The 22,907-nt window shown below is 36.5% G+C and overlaps 1 protein-coding gene across 6 annotated transcripts in view; it reads left to right on the forward strand.

The window, feature by feature from the left end:
• Nucleotides 1-1,866: 1,866 nt before the first annotated feature.
• Nucleotides 1,867-22,907, forward strand: part of TENT2 (terminal nucleotidyltransferase 2) — a 57,866-nt gene continuing 36,825 nt past the window's right edge. For 4 of the 6 annotated variants that reach the window (XM_061187942.1, XM_061187945.1, XM_061187946.1 and 1 more), the window contains exons 1-5: nucleotides 1,867-2,191; nucleotides 2,418-2,486; nucleotides 7,931-8,104; nucleotides 8,317-8,406; nucleotides 11,498-11,735. In XM_061187942.1, the coding sequence (XP_061043925.1) occupies nucleotides 7,968-8,104; nucleotides 8,317-8,406; nucleotides 11,498-11,735 (465 nt within the window). In that variant the 5' untranslated portion in view covers nucleotides 1,867-2,191; nucleotides 2,418-2,486; nucleotides 7,931-7,967. The remainder of the gene's footprint in view (nucleotides 2,192-2,417; nucleotides 2,487-7,930; nucleotides 8,105-8,316; nucleotides 8,407-11,497; nucleotides 11,736-22,907) is intronic. The other 2 variants (XM_061187943.1, XM_061187944.1) reach the window with 2 other exon arrangements.

The raw sequence follows: 22,907 nt of genomic DNA on the forward strand, positions 1-22,907 counted from the left end.
TTGGTCATAATGTATAATATTTTTTATATATTGTGGAACAAAAATAGGTAGAATTTTTGCATCTATGTTTATGAGGCTATTGGCCCATTGTTTTCTTTTCTTGGAACATCTTGAGTTTGGGTATCAGAGTAATGCTGTCTTTATAGAATGATCTGGGAAGTATTTACCCTTCAGTTTCCTGGAAGACTTTTGTAGAACTGGAATGACTTTTTCCCTTAAGAATAAACCATGTTAACGCTATAAAAAAGAAAGCTGTAGTGATTGTATTACCATCAGACAGAGTACAATTAGAGCAAAGAATATTACCAGGAAAAAAAGAGGGTCATTTATAAAGTGAATCATTTCGTAATGACATAATAATTTTCATATTCATTTCATTAAAGATAAATTCACCTAAATAATAGAACAATTTTAAATGTTTATGCAACTAACAGCAGAGCTTCACAACACATAAGGCAAAAACTGATAGAACAGCAAGGAAAACTAGAAAAATCCATAATTATAGTGAGGAATTTCAGTGCTCTTCCCTTAATAATTAATAAAATAAGTAGACAGAAAATCAGTAAGTATGTTCTAAATCCCCCCCCCCAGGATTTAGATTTGAACAATACTATCAGGCAACTTGATGTGATTCACATTTGTAGAGCATTTCACCCAACAGCTACAGAATACACATTTATTTTAAATGTACACTGAACACTTACCAAGACAGACCAACCATATTCTGAGCCACAGAACAAGTCTCAATAAATTTAAAATGATTCGAATTATATGAAGTATGTTCTTTGATGATAATGGGATTAAATTAGAAATCAGTAACAGAAAGGTATCCGGAAAGTCTGATACTTGGAGACTAAATAACATAAATAATCCGAGGATCAAAGAAAAAAACCCATATAGGGAAATTAGAAAGTATTTTGAAATGAAGTAAAATGAAAACACAATATATTAAAATGTGTGGGATACAGCTAACACAGTACTTTGAAGGAAACTCATACTACTAAATGCCTATATTACAAAGGAAGAAACATCTCAAATCAAAGACCTCAGTTTCCAAGAAACTGGAAAATTAATTTTAAAAACTTCAAAAAAAAAAAGAATAAAGGAAATAAACATAACAGCAGAAATCAATGAAAGAGAAAAGAAAAATAAAGAAAATCTATGAAACCAAAAGTTGACTTTGAGATTTGAAATCAGTGAGGTTAATATTGCCTCTTGCCAGGTCGATCAGGAAAAAAGAAAAAAGACCCAAGTTACCAATTTCAGGAATAAAAAGGACAATAAAGGAATATTGTTAACAGATTTACACGAATAAATTCAACAACTTATATTTTCACAACTATTAAAGCTCACTCAAGAAGAAATATTAAATATTTGTTTTATTAGTGAATGTTAGCTACTAAGGCAGGGAGTTGAGTCCGGGCTTTATAGATAAATAAGGGTCCCCAAGCAGCTCTCAGTTCATTAACGGGGAAAAACAAAGCTTAATACTGATCGGTGCAGAAGAGTGAGGGAAAACTTGGCCAGGAAAAGCTTCTCTGGGGAGGAGTCACCCGGCTGAGAGGCAGGAAAGACCAGTAAAAAAATGTTTATCAGAATGTGAGCTTGAGGAGCAGGTCCAGAGCTGCTCTCCGCCGCCCACCCTCCTACGTCTGCCGCGCCGCCTTTCTCAGGGCAGTCCCAGCCCCTCCCCTACGCGCTCGCGCTCGCTCTCGCAGCTGCTGAGCGTCCCACTACCTCCCAGCCGGGCCCCCAGGAGCCGTGCGCTTGCGCACTCGAGCGAAGAGCTCGCAGGAGAGAGCGAGGCGGTTGCCGGAAGTATGACCTCCATCCCCCTACTCGCTGTTTCCATCCGGGGTCACGTCGGTCTTCCGGGTGTTTCCGACAGGGCTTTCTACGCCGCTTTTTTCCGGCTACCTTTTGGTCTTCCGTCTCTTGCCACCGCCCCGGAGCTCCCTCACCCTTGCTGGCCCTGCCTTTTCTTGTGTCGCTCCTCCCCGGCCGCCGAGCCCGGGAATTACATCGCAATCCGGAGCCAGAGCCGGGCCTACCCATTCTGCGCGGGCACTACCTCCTTTGGCTCGGGAGAAAGCTAGGACCGAGCGCGCCGGGCCGTTCCTGCTCCGGCTCTGGAGCTCCTGGGCTGGCGGTGCCGGTAGATCCTCCTGCTTAGCCTTCCCCGAGGACACTTGTGAGTTAGGGGGTTTCGGAGAGGAAGGCAATGGTGTAGGCCCGGGTGGGGGGCGGGGCGCCGGGAACTTTTTCGGAAACTGTAGTGTTTTGCGTGGGAGGTTCCGGCATAATTTCTGTGATATCCCAGACGTATGGGCGGCCCCCAGGCTGCGGTACTTTCTGAAGAATCTTAGGAACTCTTAAACGTTTCCCATTCGTTTGTCTTTCTCGCGCCCCGTCCTCAGTGTAGGACCAAACGAGGAAGACTGTCTTGGGACCCTGCATGGGGTTTCAAAGGGTGGTGAAGAACTAAGGTAAATATCTGGATTAATAATTTAAAATTTAAGACTTTTCACTAAATGGTTGTGAAATTGTCTCAGTTCTTAGCTTTACAGGAAACTGCACAGGTTAGGACTGTCAGATTGTTGTCTATCCTCTTTGTTTTTGCACCGTTCAGCCTTTGTAGATAGGTTCTCCATCTGTCTTTCTAGGTCAGAACACGGGGGGCTTATGTGTCTCATAAATTCTCTACTATCCAAGTTCCCTGCCTTGTTTGATCCTCTCTCAGCTCTTTGTTTAAAATAGCAGTCGTTTATTTATATTGGTATACCAATAGGATGAACAAAAAAGAAAATGAAACTAAAACTCAAGCTACATTGGCAACGTAACAAACGTGTGGTGTATGGTTTTGTGGGGAAGGATCAGAACTGAACACTAAGTCTGTGTATTTGAATAACAGGCGACATACTACTTTTGTAAATACCCTCATATTGTACGCTTTATTACCACAAGGCTTTAAACATGGCATTAACAGCTAGAAGGCTCTTAATAGGTACTGATTAATAGCCAAATAATAGTAACATTACTCTGTTGGTGTGAATAGTCCCAATTCTGTCTGATCAGGAAGTGTAACAGGCTCTGTGTGAAATAGGTATTTTAGAAATGTCCATTTGGAATCATGTGGCTAGATTATTTTTTAATACTTGGATGGGATCTAATTCTTGATCAGAGGGGATATATGTATATGTATAGCTGATTGACTTTGCTGTACAGTAGAAACTAACACAACATTGTAAAAGCAACTATACTCCAATAGAAGTTAATTTAAAAAGAATGTCTTTTTCAAAACCTGTGGGTGGTTTGACAGAGGGTGAGCAGGATTTAGGAGTTGGACTTTTTGCATTGTGGAGAAAAAAAATGAGTTTAGGGGATCCAAGGCATTTGGACAAAGTGGACAGATAACTAGATTTGCTACTACATTTCTGGTTTTTATACTAGGTAGATTCCACTTTCCAGGGAATCTTGATGAAGGAATTATGTAACCTTGAGTGTTCTCTAATTCCTTGGAGGAGAGGTCAAGTTTAGGACAGAAATTCCGGGTTGTAAGTTATAGGACCAAATGCTATATCACTAGGAATTGCTTTGTGAACTACTCCATTACTACCTTGTCTCATATATGATTATTTACAAATAAACCTGTGTAATTTCCAAATGGGCAACCTTAGTCAAGAAGTAATCCTTAAGATTCTCTCCTTAAGGCAAGAACCAATGCAACAGTTTTAAAGCAGTTCAAAATTTACCCAGATTATTCTTTTTTATAGTCAAGTACAGATTGAGAAATTGATAATTTTCAAACTAAGAAAAATAGGATACCACCAATATCTGGATTTTACTTATAAAATTTCTTAAACCTGCTACCGTGGTTAATGTGGAGTAATTTTTGTTTATGGATCATTGTCTACTTGGTGAACAAGGCTTTCATTCAGAATATAAAGGAAAAGATTTAAAATTTTGTAGAGGTCCCCTTAAATCTGGTATGGTAATAGTTTTGCTGGATTTTATTCTCAGAAGCTCTATTCTGTTTAAAAAATGATCCCTTATATTGTTTTATTATAATAGGTTATTATTTTGGTGTCATTTTTATCTTCATTAAAATTAGTGTTGGAATGTATTAGGAGAAATATTAGAAAGAGGAATTGAAATTCATGGGCTTTTGGTTTACTTCCTTATCTCTAGATGGTCATGCAGAATACTTGTGTTGGAGAGCATTGAATGTCATTGATTACATTCCCTAGGAATGATCCTCCCCACTTTGAAGGCTGGCCTGGTTAAGAGCCAGACTTGAGGGCCAAAAATTCATCCTGCGGAGAACCCGTTTTTGGAGGCGCTGGAAAACCTTTGATGCTTATCTGGGAATTAAGGATAGGCTGATTTAGATAACTGCCCTAAAGTACACTTTTGAGTATGGAATCATTCTCAGCTTTTAAGCCGTGGATAATTTGGTCATTTGAGGAGTACTTCTGGGCTACAAGACATCTTTTGACTTATTCTTAAGTTTGAATCTGACCATGTAATGCAAGAGAAATTAGGTGAGGTCTGGGCTATTATGTCATTTTGGGTCTCAAGCCTGAAGAAAAACAAAAGCATATTATTTATAGGTATAAACAAAATGTCTAGAATTTTAGCTATGAACTGATTTAAATAAATCTGAATATAGAGTGTTTTAATTCTAGTTTTTCTGAATACAAATTCCTTGTTTGATCAGATCTATAGTATCTGTGTTACAACAAAATTAAATATCAAGCAAAATTCATTATAATGAATTGTATTTAATGTCATTTTCTCATGAATTCTATGAAATAGTAATTGTTTTATGGGGAGTTGAGTCAGAGAAGCAGAGTCAAGGAAGCCAAGAAGGAGTGTAAACCCAGGCAAAGGGAGAAGAAGGCAGTAGTTGACAGCCTTAGATCTGGCATTCTACAATTATTGAGTGTACTTTTAATAAAGAATTCTTCGGAATCCTGCTTGGTTCAAGATATTTCCTCTGATCAGTGAACATCAGAGAGTACAGTTTAGCAGATTTGATAGGATTGATTTTTTGTTTTAATCAATTTCCTATAACAAGAGATAAAGGCCTGCTGAAGAAAGCTGACAAGCTCTTGTTTTTTGGAGGTAACACCTTGTCTCTGGTCCAAATTAGAGTCAGGCACTTGGGATGGGATCTGATGGTGGCCCAAGACTATTGTCCATAATCTGTTATGAACCTTGGACTGGTGAATCTCACTCTTTGGCCAGTCTAGGAAATTTTAATCTTACAGAATTGAAAAGGAATAAAGTTTCTGTGAGTGACTTATTGTTTCTTCCCAGATCTTTCTCTTTTCTCTCTTGTTGTCTCTTATTCTAATTTTTCCAGGCATCTCGTCTTAGTCCCAGAAGCAATTACCATTTCTTTTAGCAGCTTATATGTTATTTTCCTCTGTTGTTCTAAAAAAAAAAAAAAAACACAGAAATTTTTATAAAGCTTGTTTTTTGGATTGACATCTACTGAAAATGAGGATTTACCACTTTTACGTACCCTCTCTCATCAAAAATTGTGAGATTTATGTGTGTGTATAAACATGTAAATATATGTAGCATATAGTATATGTAATCTGTAAATAAATACAGTGTAGTAAATATATAATAAATATATTACAATTTCTGTTTAAATCAGTATGTTCAATGTTCATGTTATTGTAAGAACCAAGTAGGTGACTGATGATATTTCCTTTTTTATATGACCTTTTGAATGTGTTTTGTCTGTAGTTTAGTAATTTATTTTTAACTTGCTGCATTTCTGTTCCTATAATTATTTCTGCTCTGTTAGCCGAACTCCTCTCTGTGGTCAAATATATAAGGTAATCTACCAGTTAATCTTTTTCCTCCTTGGATATCTTCTTGAAGCCCTCTCTGTGTTCTAACTTAAGTTGTTTATTTAGCTTCCCTTCACAATCATCCTGGGGAATTTGTCTCTGCCCTGTGTCAGATCTCCCTTTTCCTAGATCCCAGATTTTCTTTTCTTTTCTTTTTTTTTTTTTTGATACCTTACATGTCTAAAAATGTTTTTATTTTCCTTTTGCACTGATAGTATAGCTGGGTATAAAATTATAGCTTGAAAGCATTTCCTTCAGAGCCTTGAAGGCATTCACTTCCTTGTTTTGTTTCTACTGTTGCTACTGAGAGGGTCAAAGCCATTTTGATTACCATCCCTTGGTGTGTTTTTTTTTTTAATTGAAGTGTAGTTGATTTACAATGTTGTGTTAATTTCTGCTGTATAGCAAAGTGATACAGTTATACATTCTTTTTTATATTCTTTTCCATTATGGTTTATCTCAGGATATTGAATATAGTTCCCTGTGCTGTATGGTAGGACCTTGTTGTTTATCCATACCGTCCCTTTGTTTATAACATTTTCTTTCTCTGTAATACTTATAAGCTTCTTTTACCTGATATTCTGAAATTTCACTGTAATATACCTTTATATGTGTGTGTGTATGTATATGTGTATGTATATATATATATTCAGTTGTGCTTTATACTCATTGGGTCCTTTCAGTCTAAGGCTTGGTGTTCTTCAGTCTTGGACATTTTCTTGTTTTATTTACTTGGTAATTTCCTTTTCTGTGTTTTCTCTGTTCCTCCTGGAACTTCTATTGTATTGGATGTAGGACCACATAGTTTGGTTCTCTTATATTTTTTTCTCTTACTGTCCTGCCTCCTGTGTGCCCTCACCAGTTTTTCCTTTTTGTTCATTCCTCAATGTTATCTTTTAGCTTTCTGCTGGATATTTCTGCTTTTAATTTTCCAAGAGCCCTTTCTGCTTTTTGAAAAACACATTCTTATTTACATATGCAATGTTTTTTCATTAATTATGGAGGGTTTTTTTTTTCTCCTCACTTTTCATTTGTTGCAGGTGTTGTTTCTCTTTATTCCTAGGCCTTTTTTTTTTTTAACTTTTGATAATCTATGAATGTCTGTTTTCTAACTAGAAATCTAAATTGGAAGCTTATGTGCATGGGTAGGCAGTTCAATAGTAGGCTTCCTTGTAGGTTGCGAGTGAGCTTAACTTTTTCTTGGTGAGCGACTGTTCCTATGTTACAGGTTCTTTGGTTACTGTATTATATGGTTTCTTGTTCCATTATTCCATAGATGGGTTTTCTAATTGCCTGAATTGGGAATGCAGGCTGGGGATCCTATTTTTACTTTGTAGACTTCACTTAATACTTGTTTTCAGTTTTTCTTACCCTACTCTTTGTAAGTTTATAGCCTCTTGGGGTCAGTCATTGCAAAGAATAAATATCTAGTCTTCTGCTTGGGGCAGTGAACGATTCTGATTGCTTTGTACCTAGGTTTTCCCCATTCGTGTGGAACGAACTCTCTTTTATTGGAAGTTCTTTTTATAAGTTGTTTAGACTTTGAGGGGAATCTCAGAATTTTATAAATAGTTATTAGGTGATACAAATTCCATCCCTTGTTTGATCAGATCTGTATGATCTAAATCCTGGGAATCAGGTTGTCATGACAGCTTATACCTTTGAATAAATTAGATTGGGAATAAATGTAAGAAATTGTAGGATTTCATTAAATGTCTCACTTGGGTGGTTTCTTTTTACTATCAGAGTATAGTGGTGTTAACTTGATTCTAAAAGATTTGTTGATATTAGGATAAATTTATTAGGGAAAATTCATCATAAAATTAGAAACACACAGATTTTACTATCATTTGAATAATGTGGTTAATCTAGAGTTAAAATTTATTATTAGTAAGTTTTTTTGTTACTTATGGTGTGACTTAAGAGATCTGTTTGAACTTTAAAAAAAGAACTTTGCAAATGAAATTCGTAACTTGGTAACTAATTGTTTATTAATTAGCAGATGCTAGTTACCAAAGAGTTCAATGTCTTTAAGCTATAATAAATTATCTTTAAAACTATTCTAGGTAGAAGAATACATGTTTACTCTTAGTGAACAAGAGCATGTTCCCAAACTCAATTTTGGGTCGCCCGCCTTTCACTCCAAACCATCAGCAACATAATAACTTCTTCACCGTGTCACCAAGTCTTTATTCACACCAGCAGCTTATAGATGCACAGTTCAACTTTCAGAATACAGAGTAAGTACGGTGTTATTTTGGCCCATGTCATTTGTAAGTTTCATTTTCTACTTGACACAAATCCTTTTTGTATGAAACATTTGGAGCTAGAGAAAATGTCATCATGTCTTGTTTTCTTTTGATCAGTGAACTGTTTAGTTTTTCTGAAATTAGTTTTTTGTTTTTAAGGAAAAAAATGTATACTACTACTGTTCTTTCTTTGTCTTTGGTAGCTTGTCTAGAGCTGTATCATTACAGCAGTTGACATATGGAAATGTCAGTCCAATACAGACCTCAACTTCCCCATTATTTCGAGGAAGGAAGTAAGTATTTCTTACTTATTTTAAAAGAAAAATTTGCATTTTGGGGAACTGTTTAACACTGTATCTTGTATTAAGTTGAATGGACACTATGCCCTACATTTTGTTTTCTGGGACCTGTGTGATCAGATCAGTCCTGTAACAGAATTTTAAAACTTCAAAGTATTTAAAAAATTTTAGGGATAACTGTCTTCAGATAACTACTTTTAATTGAGATTTTTAACTAAATCAGTTGGGTTTCTGTATCTGTTTGTTAGGGCCGCCATAACAAAGTACAATAGACTTGGTGGCTTAAACAACAGAAATTAATTTTCTAAAAATTCTGGGGGCTAGAAGTCCAAGATCAAGGTGTTGGCAGGTTTGGTTTCCTCTGAGGCCTCCCTCTTTAGCTTATAGATGGCTGCCTTCTTTCTCTCTCCTCAAATGGTCATCCCTCTGTGTTTTCGGTGTCCTAATCTATTCTTCTGAGGACACTAATTATATTGGATTAGGGCTCACTTTAATGACCCCATTTTAACTCAGTTACTTCTTTAAAGGCCCTGTGTCCAAATAAGTCACATTTTGAAGTACTAGGGGTTAAGACTTAAACATATGAATTTTGAGAGGACATAATTCAGCCTATAACACCTTCTTTCTAGTAAAGTTTACTATTTGATTTATCTTACACAGGTAAGGTTCCATGATAAATATTATTATAGTGAAAATTTCTACATAAAGCTTTCTATAGAGAAGTCAGGAATCAATTCATTTTAACCAATTTGATTAAAAGAAATTGATGTATCATGGGGTAATTATGATAGAACTTTAGGGGTGACTATTAAAATAAAATTTGGCAATATTTGCAAGGTATTGCTATTTATAGTCTGTATAAACATTCCGTAACTTTTATGTCCAACTAGAAATAACACTAGCTAAGAATTATTGATCACTCACTATATGTAGTAGGCACTGTTCTAAGGACTTTGCAAATAATGGTTTGACTAAGTTTCACAACACTTTATGAGGTAAGTACTGTTACGCCTCTTCTTTTGAGGAGAAAGCTGAAGCGCACAGAAGTAATGATCTGGATATTCAGGTAGAAGTAGCATAGCTGGGATTTGAAACCAGGTGGTTTGGCTCTACATCCCATACTTAGAAGCACTGTGAATTGTCCTTCAAAGTTGTCATTGTGGAAAACTATATAATGATGCTTAAATTATTGACTTAATTCAAATTTTCATTTTTTAGAAATTGCCTTGATAGCCCATTTGTGAATCATGAATGAAAATAAATTCCACTAGTTCATAATTATACGTATGTATTTTTAAAACTAAAATTGACATTCTCAATAGAAGATATTCAGCATATAAAGCTCTAAATTTTATGTTTAAAAAGTGTTAAAGGGGCTTCTCTCATGGCTCAGTGGTTAAGAATTCGCCTGCCAATGCAGGGGACACGGGTTCGAGCCCTGGTCGGGGAAGATCGCACATGCTGCGGAGCAACTAAACCTGTGCACAACAACTACTGAGCCTGCGCTCTAGAGCCCGTGAGCCACAACTACTGAGCCCACGTGCCACAACTACTGAAGCCCATGCGCCTAGAGCCTGTGCTGTGCAACAAGAGAAGCCACCGCAATGAGAAGCCTGCGCACCACAATGAAGACCCCGCTCTCCGCAACTAGAGAAAGCCTGCACGCAGCAACAAAGATCCAACACAGCCAAAAATAAATGAATAAATACATTTAAAAAAATAATAAAAAAAATATATAAACTTATGTTTTTTTAAAAAAAATTTATTTATTTATTTATTTTTGGCTGTGTTGGGTCTCCGTTTCTGTGCGAGGGCTTTCTCCAGTTGCGGCAAGCGGGGGCCACTCTTCATCGCGGTGCGCGGGCCTCTCACTATTGCGGCCTCTCTTGTTGCAGAGCACAGGCTCCAGACACGCAGGCTCAGTAGTTGTGGTTCGTTGCTCTGCGGCATGTGGGATCCTCCCAGACCAGGCTCGAACCCGTGTCCCCTGCATTGGCAGGCGGATTCTCAACCACTGCGCCACCAGGGAAGCCCCCTAAACTTATGTTTTTAGCATCTTTACCTGTGAGTAGGAGTACCAGTTATTTTGTGGGTCTGTCAAGGAGAGAGTAATTGACATAATCCCAAGAGTATTAAAATAAAAACCTTCAGGTAGCTATGACTCATAAAATTTTAGGGTTCAAAAGGAATTGGATAATTTCCTATGGTGTAAACAACTTAATAAAGTAAATACCTTTCTTTTCCCTCAAATAATTTTAAATTATTTTTCCCTTTTTGTTTTGAATATTTTTAAGCCTCCAGAAAAATTTGAAGAGTAGTACAATGAACACCTGTATGTGGTTTTCCTAGATTCATTGGTTCTGCGAGATTTGTTTTATTCTGCCTTTTTCCTTCCCTACCCCTACTTTTTTCTGAGTGATATGAAAGAAGGTTGTTGACATCGTTGCACTTTACCCCGCAACACATCAGTGCATTCCTCCTAAGAACAAGGATATTCTCTTGTATAACCAAAAATATATTGTTCATGCCCAAGAAATTTAACATTACAATACTGTTATCTGAAATGCAGTTCATTTTCAGATTTCTTTAGTTGTCCAATGTCTTTATATAAAGCTTTTTTAAAAAGTAACTGTCTCTTAATTTGGTCTTTCCTACTGATAAACCAGAACATAGGTGGTCTCAAAGAGCCCTTTTTTATATATAGCACTCAGTTCAGTTAATCTTATTCTCCTTATGTTAGAGTTTGGATCTTTTATTGTTAGTGATTCTATAAATAGAAATTCTCCTGCCAAGTTTTTGCTGCTGATATGAAGTATTGTGGTAGTTCAAATGCAGGAGACCAACCCTAATGTATATATGTGGTTTGTTTTTTTTAAAAATATGCATCATTATTACACATTTTTTCTAAAGTGTTCTCTAAGGCATTTCTTATGCCGAAAATGAATATTTTAAGATTCATTTAGAGCTAATAATGTGGCCTCACTGAAAAAGTCAGTATTGTCATCTATTTATATATTTTTAGTGTTTTCTATTTGTAATCAGAAAATTATATCTTTAATCACTAAGGTATATTGTTTGTTTTCAGGAGATTAAGCGATGAAAAGAATCTTCCTCTTGATGGTAAACGACAACGTTTCCATTCACCTCACCAAGAGCCAACTATAGTTAACCACATAGTGCCTTTATCAGGTGAAAGAAGATACTCAATGCCGCCATTGTTTCATACACACTATGTACCAGATATAGTCAGAGGTGTTCCACCTTTTCGAGAAATACCATTTTTAGAACCTAGAGAAATCACACTGCCTGAGGCCAAAGATAAGGTAATTTTAATGTAGATTTTAGTTTTATCTTTTGGGAAGTTAATATAAATAGTGTATTAAAAGTATCAGAAATATCTAATGTCTTGGATGAAGTAGAACATGCCCTTTTTTGCACTATTTAAACTACTATTCAGAGTTTTCTGTCTAAATTTGATTCTTTGATTTTTGTGAGCTGTTCTTCTTTGGAAATGCAGTTTTCATATCAGGATATCAGATTTTCTGTGATTCATAAAAATCTGGGATTAAAGCCTAAAATGTTTGATTTCTTAGTTTAGAGAATTCTGTTACCTATTCTTATTACAGAAAAACAAGCTTTCATATGGATATTGTAGTAAAGTATTAAAAAGCATCTTTTGGGATATTTGTTTTTATCATGAGGTTTTTAATGTCAAAAATAGAGAACCCAGGAGTCAGTGAAAAGGTAATACTTCCAAAGGGATATGATCAGGAAAGATTTATCAAAAACATTATTTGTAAAAAAAATTTCAAATAAATGAAATGAAGCTCTTAAAATAATAATTCTTGGGAAATGACATTATCAGCATTGGGGAGCAATGAGTTATTTAATACCAGCATTAGAAGCATATCTCTTCTCTCTCCCCATATTTAGGGAAACCTAAAAAAAAAATTCTGGGTAATTTAGAGGAGTTTATAATGTAAATATCTGCATTCTCTTGAATTGTCTGTGGCTTATATTTGTTGTTTTTGCATTTTCAAAGCTGCTCTACTCTGGAGAAATATGACATTTGTAGGCTAAGGAAAAGGAGCCTGAAAAGAGTGTAGTGACTTTGTTTTACTCATCTTTGGGTTCCTAGCAACCAGCATAGGTCTGGAACATAGTAAGTGTACAGAAAATGTTGGGTCAAAAAGGAACACTTGCTTCATTCCTTAGTTGTGCTGCTTTTTATTCTCCTATCATTCCTTTCTTCTTTAATTGAGATGTAATTGTATCATAAAATTCATTATTTTATTTATTTATTTTTTGGGCTGCATTGGGTCTTTGTTGCTGCACACGGGCTTTCTCTAGTTGGGCGAGCGGGGACTACTCTTCATTGTGGTGCGTGGGCTTCTCATTGCAGTGGCTTCTCTTGTTGCAGAGCACGGGCTCTAGGTGCGCAGGCTTCAGTAGTTGTGGCACATGGGCTTAGTTGCTCTGCGGCATGTGGGATCTTCCCGGACCAGGGCTTGAACCCATGTCCCCTGCATTGGCAGGCGGATTCTTAACCACTGTGCCACCAGGAAAGTAAGTCCCCGTAAAATTCACTCTTTTAAAGTGTATGATTGAGTGGTTTTTATTATATTCACAAGGTTGTGCAGCCATTACCACTGTCTAATTCCAGTACATTTTCATCACCCCCAAAAGACACCTTGTACCCAGTAGCAGTTCCTTTCTCATCTCTGCCCCTCTCCCCCAGCCTCTGGCAACCACTAATCGATTTTTTATCAGTATGGATTTGTCTGTTTTGAACACTTCATATAAATGGAGTCATACAATATGTGGTCTTGATTCTTTCACTTAGCATGTTTTCAAGATTCATCCATGTCGTAGCATTTCTCAGTTCTTTATTCCTTTTTATAGCTGAGTAATATTCCATTGTATAGATAAACTATATTTTATTTGTGCATTCCTCAGTTGATGGATTTTTGGGCTGTTTCCACTTTTTGACTATTCTGCTATGAATATCTGTGTACAAGTTTTTGTGTGGACATGTTTTCATTTCTCTTGGGTCTATACCTAGGGGTGAAATTGCAGAGTTATGCAGTAGCTCTATGTATAACTTTATGAGGAATTACCAACATATTTTCTAAAGTGGCTGCACCATTTTACATTTCTACCAGCAGTGTGTGAGTGTTCCATTTTCTTCACATCTTTGCCAACACTTGTTATTGTTTGTCTTCTTGATTATAACCAGGTGGGTTATAACCTAGTGGGTGCGAAATGGTATCTCATTGTGATTTTGGTTTGCATTTCCCTAATGACTAATGATGTTGATCATCTTTTCATTTGTGTGTTGGAATGTGTATCTTCTTTGGAGAATTGTCTATTCAGATCCTTTGCCCATTTTTAAATTGTTTTTGTTGTTGTTCTTGTTGAGTTGTAAGAGTTGTTTATATGTTCTGAATACTAGACTTTTATCAGATAGATGATTTGCAAATATATTCTTCCATTCTGTGGTGTGTCTTTTTACTTTCTTGATGGTCTCCTTTGAAGCGCAAAAGCTTTTCATTTTGATGAAGTCCAATTTGTTTTTCTTTGGTTGCTTGAGCTTCTGGTGGCATATCTAAGAAACCATTGCCTAATCCAGGGTCACAAAAATTAATGCCTCCATGTTATCCTAAGAGTTTTATAGTGTTCTTAGATTTAGGTCTTTGATCCATTTTGAGTTAATCTTTATATATGGTGTGAAGTAGGGGATCTAACTTAATTTTTTGCCTTGGTCCAGTTGTCCCAGCACTGTTTAAGAAAAAGGCTGTCATACTTTTCTTACTGTGAAGTAGGAAAAGCATTTAGGCAATACCAGTGGGAGGAAGGAAAAAGCAGAGTGACTAACTTGGGATGTTTTGGTACCCCCCCCAACCCCCCCTCGACTCTTTGTCCTTTCTTTGCTTTCTCATTTTAAAGAAACTCATGTAATACTGTATTGTGAAAGCCTGTGGTATAAATCACATGAGACCAATTCTTTGAATGATGATATAACAACCTTTTACTACGTGTGGGTTTTTGATATATACATGCAGGTAGGCCCATTTTTTATGGAATATATTATGCATGAGTATTGAAGCTCTCTATTTTTGCATGTATTTATTTGTATGTTTGTAATAGTTAATTCTTAGAACTAACTAAATAACTAGTTCTGCATATGGATCAGGGATATATCGAGTCTCAGTAAATGTAGTAACATGATTCACATTAGTCAGTATAAATCATCTAGTAAAGTATGGTTCCATATCAGTAAATTTTTCTTTGCTTAGTAGCATAGAAAAAGATTGTCCTAAATCTTAATGTTTTTGGCATAAGCACTTATCTCAAGGAATAAAGATAATATTCTGTTGTTAAACCAATTTCTTTGAGTGCTACTCTGTACTTGCCTAGTTGTGGGAGAAAGAAGGCAAGTAGTTAGTTCTGTGTCCATTCTTTAAGTGAACACTTTTTAAGAAAACTAACATTTATTGATGTCTCTTCTCTTCTAGGCATTCTACATTGCTATGTTATTTAGTCTTTTCAACAACCCCATGACATGGATATTATCCTAATTTTACTGAGGCTCAGAAAGCTAAATAACTTGCTCAAGGTCACAGCTATTAAGTGACACAAACAAGATTTGACCCTCATCTCTAATAATATAAACAGGAGGAACTTAAGATGCTTAAAATCAAGAGTAGGGAGATGACATTCTTAGAACTGACTATAATAGCTGGTAATCTGTGGCAGTAATAGCTAATGTTTACTGAGTGTCTTTCTTTGCCAGCAGCGTGCTCAGTAGTTTGTATGGTTTACCTCTGTTTATCTCTGCTGGATTGTAAAATGAGTGGGAGGTTCAGTGAGAAATAAAAGTGGAGCAGTAGTTTGAGGCTTTGAATGCACAGTAGAATGCCGTTGAAGGTTTTTGAGTAGAGGACTAGCCCAATTAGATTTGCATTTTTGGGAAGATAGTTCTTAGAGTATAGTGGAGTTTGGTTTGGAATAAGGGGGGCCTGGAAGTTGGATGATTACCTTGAAGGCTATTAATTATCAAATTCTTTCAGATGAGAGGTGCTGAAGCTTTCAGTTACGGTGGATGGTGGTGGAAAAGATGTGAGAGACCATGCATAAGAAAAATTGATAGATGTGTGGAATGATTGAATATAGGGGGGGAGAGGGAGAGAGAGAGAGAGATACCAATAACTTTAATGATTTGATTTTGGACTGTTAACAGAGATAAGGAACCCAGATTTTGGGTGTATAAGCTGATTGAGGAAGTAGTCAAGAGTTATTTGGAACTATGGGGAAATCTGCTGTAATGTTTGTGCTCTTGAAAGACCTCATGTTCTGCAGATTGCACACTAAGAATACAGGGCTATGGGGAAATAGGGCTGGAGGACACTACTCAAAGCCTAAACAGTTTTGTAACCAGAGCACTATCAAGAATAATAATCGATATCTTAGGAAATGACTTGGACAGACCAGGTAGGTGGCTTAGCATGGTTGGATGCTGCTGCATGGGATATTAAAAATATACAATACAGAGTTGAGATATGCTGGCTTGTGGAGGGCCCTGAGACAAGGCAGTTAAAAGTGGTGCTCTGAGTCAGTGAGTCTGCTGTTAAGATAGACTCAGAAGGAAATACACCAGCAGAGAGCTGTGTGAGTCTGGGGGTATGCTTATGAAGTGGGAACCCTGGATATGGATGCTTATTTTTAGTTGTCTTAGATCTGTAAGGACTCCTGCCTGTGAGCAGCCAAGCTGAGGGCTTTTTTTTTTTTTTTTCTTGTAAGGTTATAATTCCACAATTTCAGCTCCACATACAAATCAACCCAATTAATACATTAAATTGATACTGTTCCCTTATTTACCAATCGTCTGTAAGCTAATCAGTATTGTAGAAAAACATGTTGTAGCTGAACTGGCCATATATATTTTAGAAGCAAGGCTGGGGCCAGAGATATGAATCCTGAAGTCACCTGAAATAGAAGTGACAATTGAAACTCCTGAAGTAGATTAGATTCTGTATTTTTTTAGTATCCAGCAAATATTTGTGAGTGCCAGCTATATGCTACAGTGTTGTGCTACAACATTTTGGTAAACGTACATGGTCTCTTTAACATGTACATACAGTATAGTGAGAGGGAGAGCCATTAAAAAATAATCATGCAAATCGCAGTTTTATTTATATAAGTGCTATAAAGGAAAATTGCAGAGTGGTAAGAGAATTTATTTGAAGTTTCAGTGATGGTCTAGAGGAGGTAATGTTTGAGCTGAGATCTGAAGGGTGAGTAGGAGTTAACTAGTGAAAGAGTAGCGGGGGTGGAGAGAATGCTTTAGAGAGAGGGAACAGCGTATTTGAGGGTCCTAAAAATTGTAGAAGGGAGCATGGAGTATGCAAAGAACTGAAAGGAGGCCAAGGTGGCTAGAGTTTGATTGGTTTAGGAGTTTTTTAAGCAGGAAGGAGATGAGTTAAAATTATTCTGACTTCATTTTAAGCAGTTGAACAAGTGTGGGTGTAGGGAATTTATGGTTGGGTACTAGGTGAAAGGTAATGGTGCCTTGAATTAGGAAGTGCTGGTAGTTAAGATGAAGAAAAACTGGATTTAAGCTGTGTTGGGGGAAGTGAAATTGATAGGATTTGTTGATGGATTAGAGATTAGGTCATCTAAGCATCTGCATCCTGGGATGTTTAGCCACATTCCTGGCTTCAACTCACTAGATGCCACTTATCGCTGGTTATGACAACTAAAAATGTCTATAGACATTGCCAGATGTCCCCTGGGGGGCAGAATTGCCTCTAGTTGAGAACCACTGGTTTAGATAGAGGAGAAAATATTGAAGATTACTCCCAAATTTCCGGCTTCTATAACTGGATGCATGGTGGTACCATTCACTGAGACAGAACAAAATGCAAGAGGAGCAAGTTTTAGGAGTATGTGTATTTAATAGGAATTGAAGGGTGAGTAGGGATGTCATGAGTTCTGTGGACATGTTGTCTTAAATGTGCATTTGAAACATCAAATTAGATATTTAGAGTTGATAGTTTAATACATATAGACCTGGGGCTTCCCTGGTGGTGCAGGGGTTGAGAATCTGCCTGCCAATGCAGGGGACACGGGTTCGAGCCCTGGTCTGGGAAGATCCCACATGCCACGGAGCAACTGGGCCCGTGAGCCACAACTACTGAGCCTGCGCATCTGGAGCCTGTGCTCTGCAACAAGAGAGGCCGCGATAGTGAGAGGCCCACGCACCGCGATGAAGAGTGGCCCCCGCTTGCTGCAACTAGAGAAAGCCCTCGCACAGAAACAAAGACCCAACACAGCCAAAAATAAATATAAAAAAAAACAAAACAAAAACAAACATATAGATCTGGAATTTAGAGGAAAGGTATTGACCAGAAGTGTACATTTGGTGATCATTGGCATGTAGATGATAATTGAAGCCAAGAGGATGGGTATGATTGTCTAGGGGGAGTGGTGAGCCTGGATCCAAGACTGATTGAAATAGGTTGAGGAAAGGGTAGGAAAACAGATACGGAAACTAAGCTTATTTACAACTGTTTTGGGAAGTTTGGCTGTGAAGAGGAGGAGCCAAAGATGGGAAGTTGGAACAAAGGAGTTTTTTTGTTTTGTTTTTGAGGTGGAAGAAACTTTAAGCACATATAAATGTTTATGGGAAAGATTCCTTGGAAGGTGGAAAGGGCATGGGTCCTGCCTATAGGTGGAGTGATTGGCTTTAGGTAAGAGAAAAGCTTTTTGGAACTGGAGGATATAGGAGGAGAGGATAGGTGTAGGTAAAAGGATAGGTGTAGGTAAAAGGAAGATAGGTAGATTTGTAGATATGGTATGGAGAAGTTAACGGAGTTTCCATAGTTGAGTGGCTTCTTCATGTTTTCTCTCTGAATTACTATGCAAGGTTATCTGTTGAGAGTAGAGAAGATGAAATGGGATGTCTGAGGTTTAAGAATAGTGGAGAAGGTTTGAAACAGTATTTGCTGGGTAGTGTAAAGAGCTCACTTAACATTGGTAATAATGAATTTACTATTAATAATAATAAATCAGTCAGCTGCTTTAGTAAGTTCTAGGGAAATATTGTGTTAGTAGAAGTTTTAATTAGTTTGAGAATTAAACGTAAAAAATTAAATTTTTGAAAATGAGTACATTCTGAGTTTAAATTTTTCCTCCATTTTAAAGTCTTTTCTCTGTTTTTCAAGTTGCTATATTAGCAAACAGAACTCTTCTCAGTGAAAAAATCTGAGATACTTTTCTGGATTTTAACTTTTATTTCACTCTAGCTTTTAGGTGAAGATATGGTTGCCTGGACAAAAAAGAGGCTGTAGAGGAATCAGAATTATCTGAACTCCTGAATTCCATCTATAATAACTGTTTTTTGAAAATTCTGGGTAGTTTGAAGATATTATGTGAATTGAAGTAATTGATTTTGAATTTTGAGTTGAGATGAGGATAGGTTGAGGTTTTCTTGGTACTGAGTATAAAGTAAAAAGATGATTATGAATGAATTGTTCAAGATTTCTTGTGTAATGTTCAGTTTTGGAAAGGAGCAAATTTTATGGAACCTCTTGGCACCCTAGGAGGAACAATTTGGGGACAGTTATCTTGCAGATTTTTCAGAGGCTCTATCTTTAAAATTTTCAATATTCCACCTTATTTAGAAACAGAACAAATGTATATGCCCACATCGCCTATCAGTTTTTTTCTAGCTTTACTGAGATATGAGTAACAAATAAAAATTGTATATATTTAAGGTATACATGATGTTTTGATGTATGTGTACGTTGTGAAATGATTACGATAATCAAGATAATTAAGGTGATATTCATCACCTCACATAGTTATATTTTTTTGTGATGAGAACACTTGAAATCTACTCTCTTAGCAAATTTCAAGTGTACAATACATTATTAACTGAACGTATTCACTGTAATTGTACATTATGTCTCCAGAAGTTATTCATCTTATAACTGAAAGTTTGTACCCTTTGAGCAATATTTCCCCATTTTCCTCATCCTACTCCTCAGCCCCTAATAACTGCCATTCCACTCTCTGCTACTGTGAATTTGACTTTTTTAGAGTCCACATGTAAGTGAGGTCATGCAGTATTTGTCTTTCTGTGTCTAGCTCATTTCATTTAGCATAATGTCTTCCAGGTTCATCCATGTTGCAAATGGCAGAATTTCCTTCCTTTTTAAGGCCAAATATTCCATTGTGTATGTACACACACACACACACACACACACACACACACACACACACACACTTTCTTTATCCATTCGTCCATCAGTGGACACTTAGGTTTTCTCCATATCTTGGCTACCGTGAATAATGCTGCAATGAACATGGGAGTGCAGATTCCTTGTTGAGATAGAGACTTTTTTCCTTTGGATATATACCCAGAAGTGGGATAGCTAGAACAAATGGTAGTACTATTTTTAATTTTTTGAGGAAACTGCTTGCTGTTTTCCAATATGGTTGTACTTCCTATGAATACTGTATAAGGGTTCCCTTTTCTCCACATCCTCGCCAACACTTATCTTTCGACTTTTTGGTAATAGCCATCTTAACAAGTGTGAGGCGATATCTCATTGTGGTTTTTTTTTAAATTTATTTATTTTTGGCTGTGTTGGGTCTTCGTTTCTGTGCGATGGCTTTCTCTAGTTGTGGCAAGCGGGGGCCACTCTTCATCGCGGTGCGTGGGCCTCTCACTATCGCGGCCTCTCTTGTTGTGGAGCACAGGCTCCAGACGCGCAAGCTCAGTAGTTGTGGCTCACGGGCCTAGTTGCTCCACGGCATGTGGGATCTTCCCAGACCAGGGCTCGAACCCGTGTCCCCTGCATTGGCAGGCAGATTCTCAACCACTGCGCCACCAGGGAAGCCCCTCATTGTGGTTTTGATTTGCATTTTCCTGATGCTAAGTAATACTGAACATCTTTTCATGTACCTGTTGGCCATTTGTATGTCTTCTTTGGAAAAATGTCTCTTTAGGTCCTTTGTCCATTTTTAAATTGGGTCATTTGTATTTTTGCTACTGAGTTGTATGAGTTTCTTATGTATTTTGGATATTAACCCCTTCTCAGATATATGGTTTTCAAATATTTTCTCCCATTCTTTATGCTGCTTTTTCATTTTGTTGATTTCTTTTTGCTGTACAGAAACTTTTTTTTTTGACGTAGCTCTGCTTGTTGATTTTCGCTTTTGTTGCCTATGCTTTTGGTGTCAAATCTGAAAAATCATTGTCAAGACCAAGGTCATGGAGCTTTCCCCTTATGTTTTCTTATATGAGTTTTACAGTTTCAGGTCTTAACAATTAAATCTTTAATCCATTTTGAGTTGATTTTTGTGTATGGTGTAAGGTAAGGGCCCATTTTCATTCTTTTGCCTGTGGATATCCAGGTTTCCCAACACTGTTGAAGACTATGCTTTTTCTATTGTATAGTCTTGACACCTTTTAGTTAACCATATGTGCATGGGTTTTTTCCTGGGCTCTCTATTATGTTCATTGGTCTGTGTGTCCATTTTTGTGCCAGTACTATACTGTTTTGATTACTATAGCTTTGTAATAGAATTTGAAATCAGAAAGTGTCATGTGTCCAGCTTTGTTCTTCTTGCGTAAGACTGCTGTAGCTATTCTGGGTCATTGGTGGTTCCATGTGAATTTTAGGATTGCTTTTTCTATTTCTGTTTGAAATGCCACTGGAATTTTGATAGGCATTGCATTGAATCTGTAGATAGCTTTGGGTACTATGGACATTTTAACAATTTTGATTCTTCGGATCCATGAATGGGATATCTTTCCATTTATTTGTAGTCTTTAATTTCTCTCATCAGTGTTTTATAGTTTTCAGTGTACAGATCTTTTACCTCCTTGGTTAAATTTATTCTTGGGGCTCTATCTTTATAATGTATGTGTCTGTCGAAAAAGTTTTAAAGCCACTGAGATGTAAATTCGTGTAGAAAATCTAGACCAGGACTCAGCACAAGAGATTCTCAAATGAAAGCTTGTTTTGTTTGTTATTTTTCATCCTCCTTTTATTAGGCAATTCTTTCTTGGCTAAGTTCAGGTAATAGTATGTGCCTAAAAGCAGTCAGGGTTCAGGGAAAAAAATCAGTAATTCAAACTGCCTAATCAGTGTACCAGTTGATAAATTAATCAAGAGATTAATTTATCTTGATTAAGATAAGCCAATGAAGGCTTATCTTAATTGGCTTATTATCTTGTAAGCCAATGAAGGCTCTACATTGTGGCCACACACACAAAACCATAGTAATTTAACACATTAATAAAGAGTGGGTTGTTTTCAGCATGACATTTTCCTGATTCTATTTTATTTAATTTGAAGAGAAAGGGAATTCAGTATCAAGAATGAATTTAAACTTTTATTTCATAACTACCTTTATTTTAGTCAGTAATTGGTACTAGCTTTTTCTACAGTTACATGTGTAACAAAGATTGTGGCAATGAGAGAGCCTGAGGAATTGCTAGTTTTTGTTGAAGTGTTTGTGAACTAATGACCTATTTTCCGTACCATATTTAATTTTATTTCTCCTGTCTTGAAAGCTCATTGCTAATTTGTGTTTGTTGTTTGTAGATAGCACTTATATTTAGCCCAAACCCTGTTAGCAATTTTCATGTATTATAGTAAGTGATCAGGTCTTGATACTCCCAGCTGAAAGGTTTTTTCACTTTCTTTTACATGGGGACCCAGCTAACAGGGACAAATGGAGAATCTGCTGAGAATACCATGCAAAAGTTATACCTGAAGCTTTATTTACTGACACATTTAAAAACTTTTCTGAATCTAAATCCATACTTAACTTGTCTTTAATGGCTTGTGTTGATCTCAGACAATGATAACTTTATTGGTAATTTGGTTTGAGCCTGAGTTTGAGGACAGGTTATAATATTTTTTAGGAAAAAGCAACATTGATATTTGGAACAAATATTAATTTTAATATTTTAAACTATTATGTAAATCTTATTTTTTATACAATTTTGAGAAGATATAATTTTTACATACAGTGAGAAATAGATATCTTCTACAATTAATTTTAAATTAAAGTAATAGATCTTGGCAGGCAGCCTAAACTGGTAGTATTGTAGACATTTAAACAACTTTAAGAATAATGTATTTTACAGATACTTTGTTGCAATAGTTTTTTTTTCCTTAAACTAATGATTAGGAAAATTTTACTTTCGAATGAAACAAAAACAAAGTCTTGAAATGCCGTTATGCATAGTCAGCTTATTACATATATGATCTAAATATTCAGCCAAGGAGATTTCATATCATACATTCCTCTATTTTTCCAGAATTATAAGACCATTGAGCCATCTTCTGAAATATTTCTCTAAATTTAAGCAAGAGAAGTCTTGTTTCAGCATATATGTGCACTTCTTTTGAGTTTTTGTCTTATTTGGACTCTATATGTCTGGTGTAGGATAATCAATAAGGCAGCTAGATAGGGAG

The sequence above is a fragment of the Eubalaena glacialis genome, chromosome 4 (genome assembly GCF_028564815.1).
Source record: "Eubalaena glacialis isolate mEubGla1 chromosome 4, mEubGla1.1.hap2.+ XY, whole genome shotgun sequence".
NCBI classification, from domain to species: Eukaryota; Metazoa; Chordata; class Mammalia; order Artiodactyla; family Balaenidae; genus Eubalaena; species Eubalaena glacialis.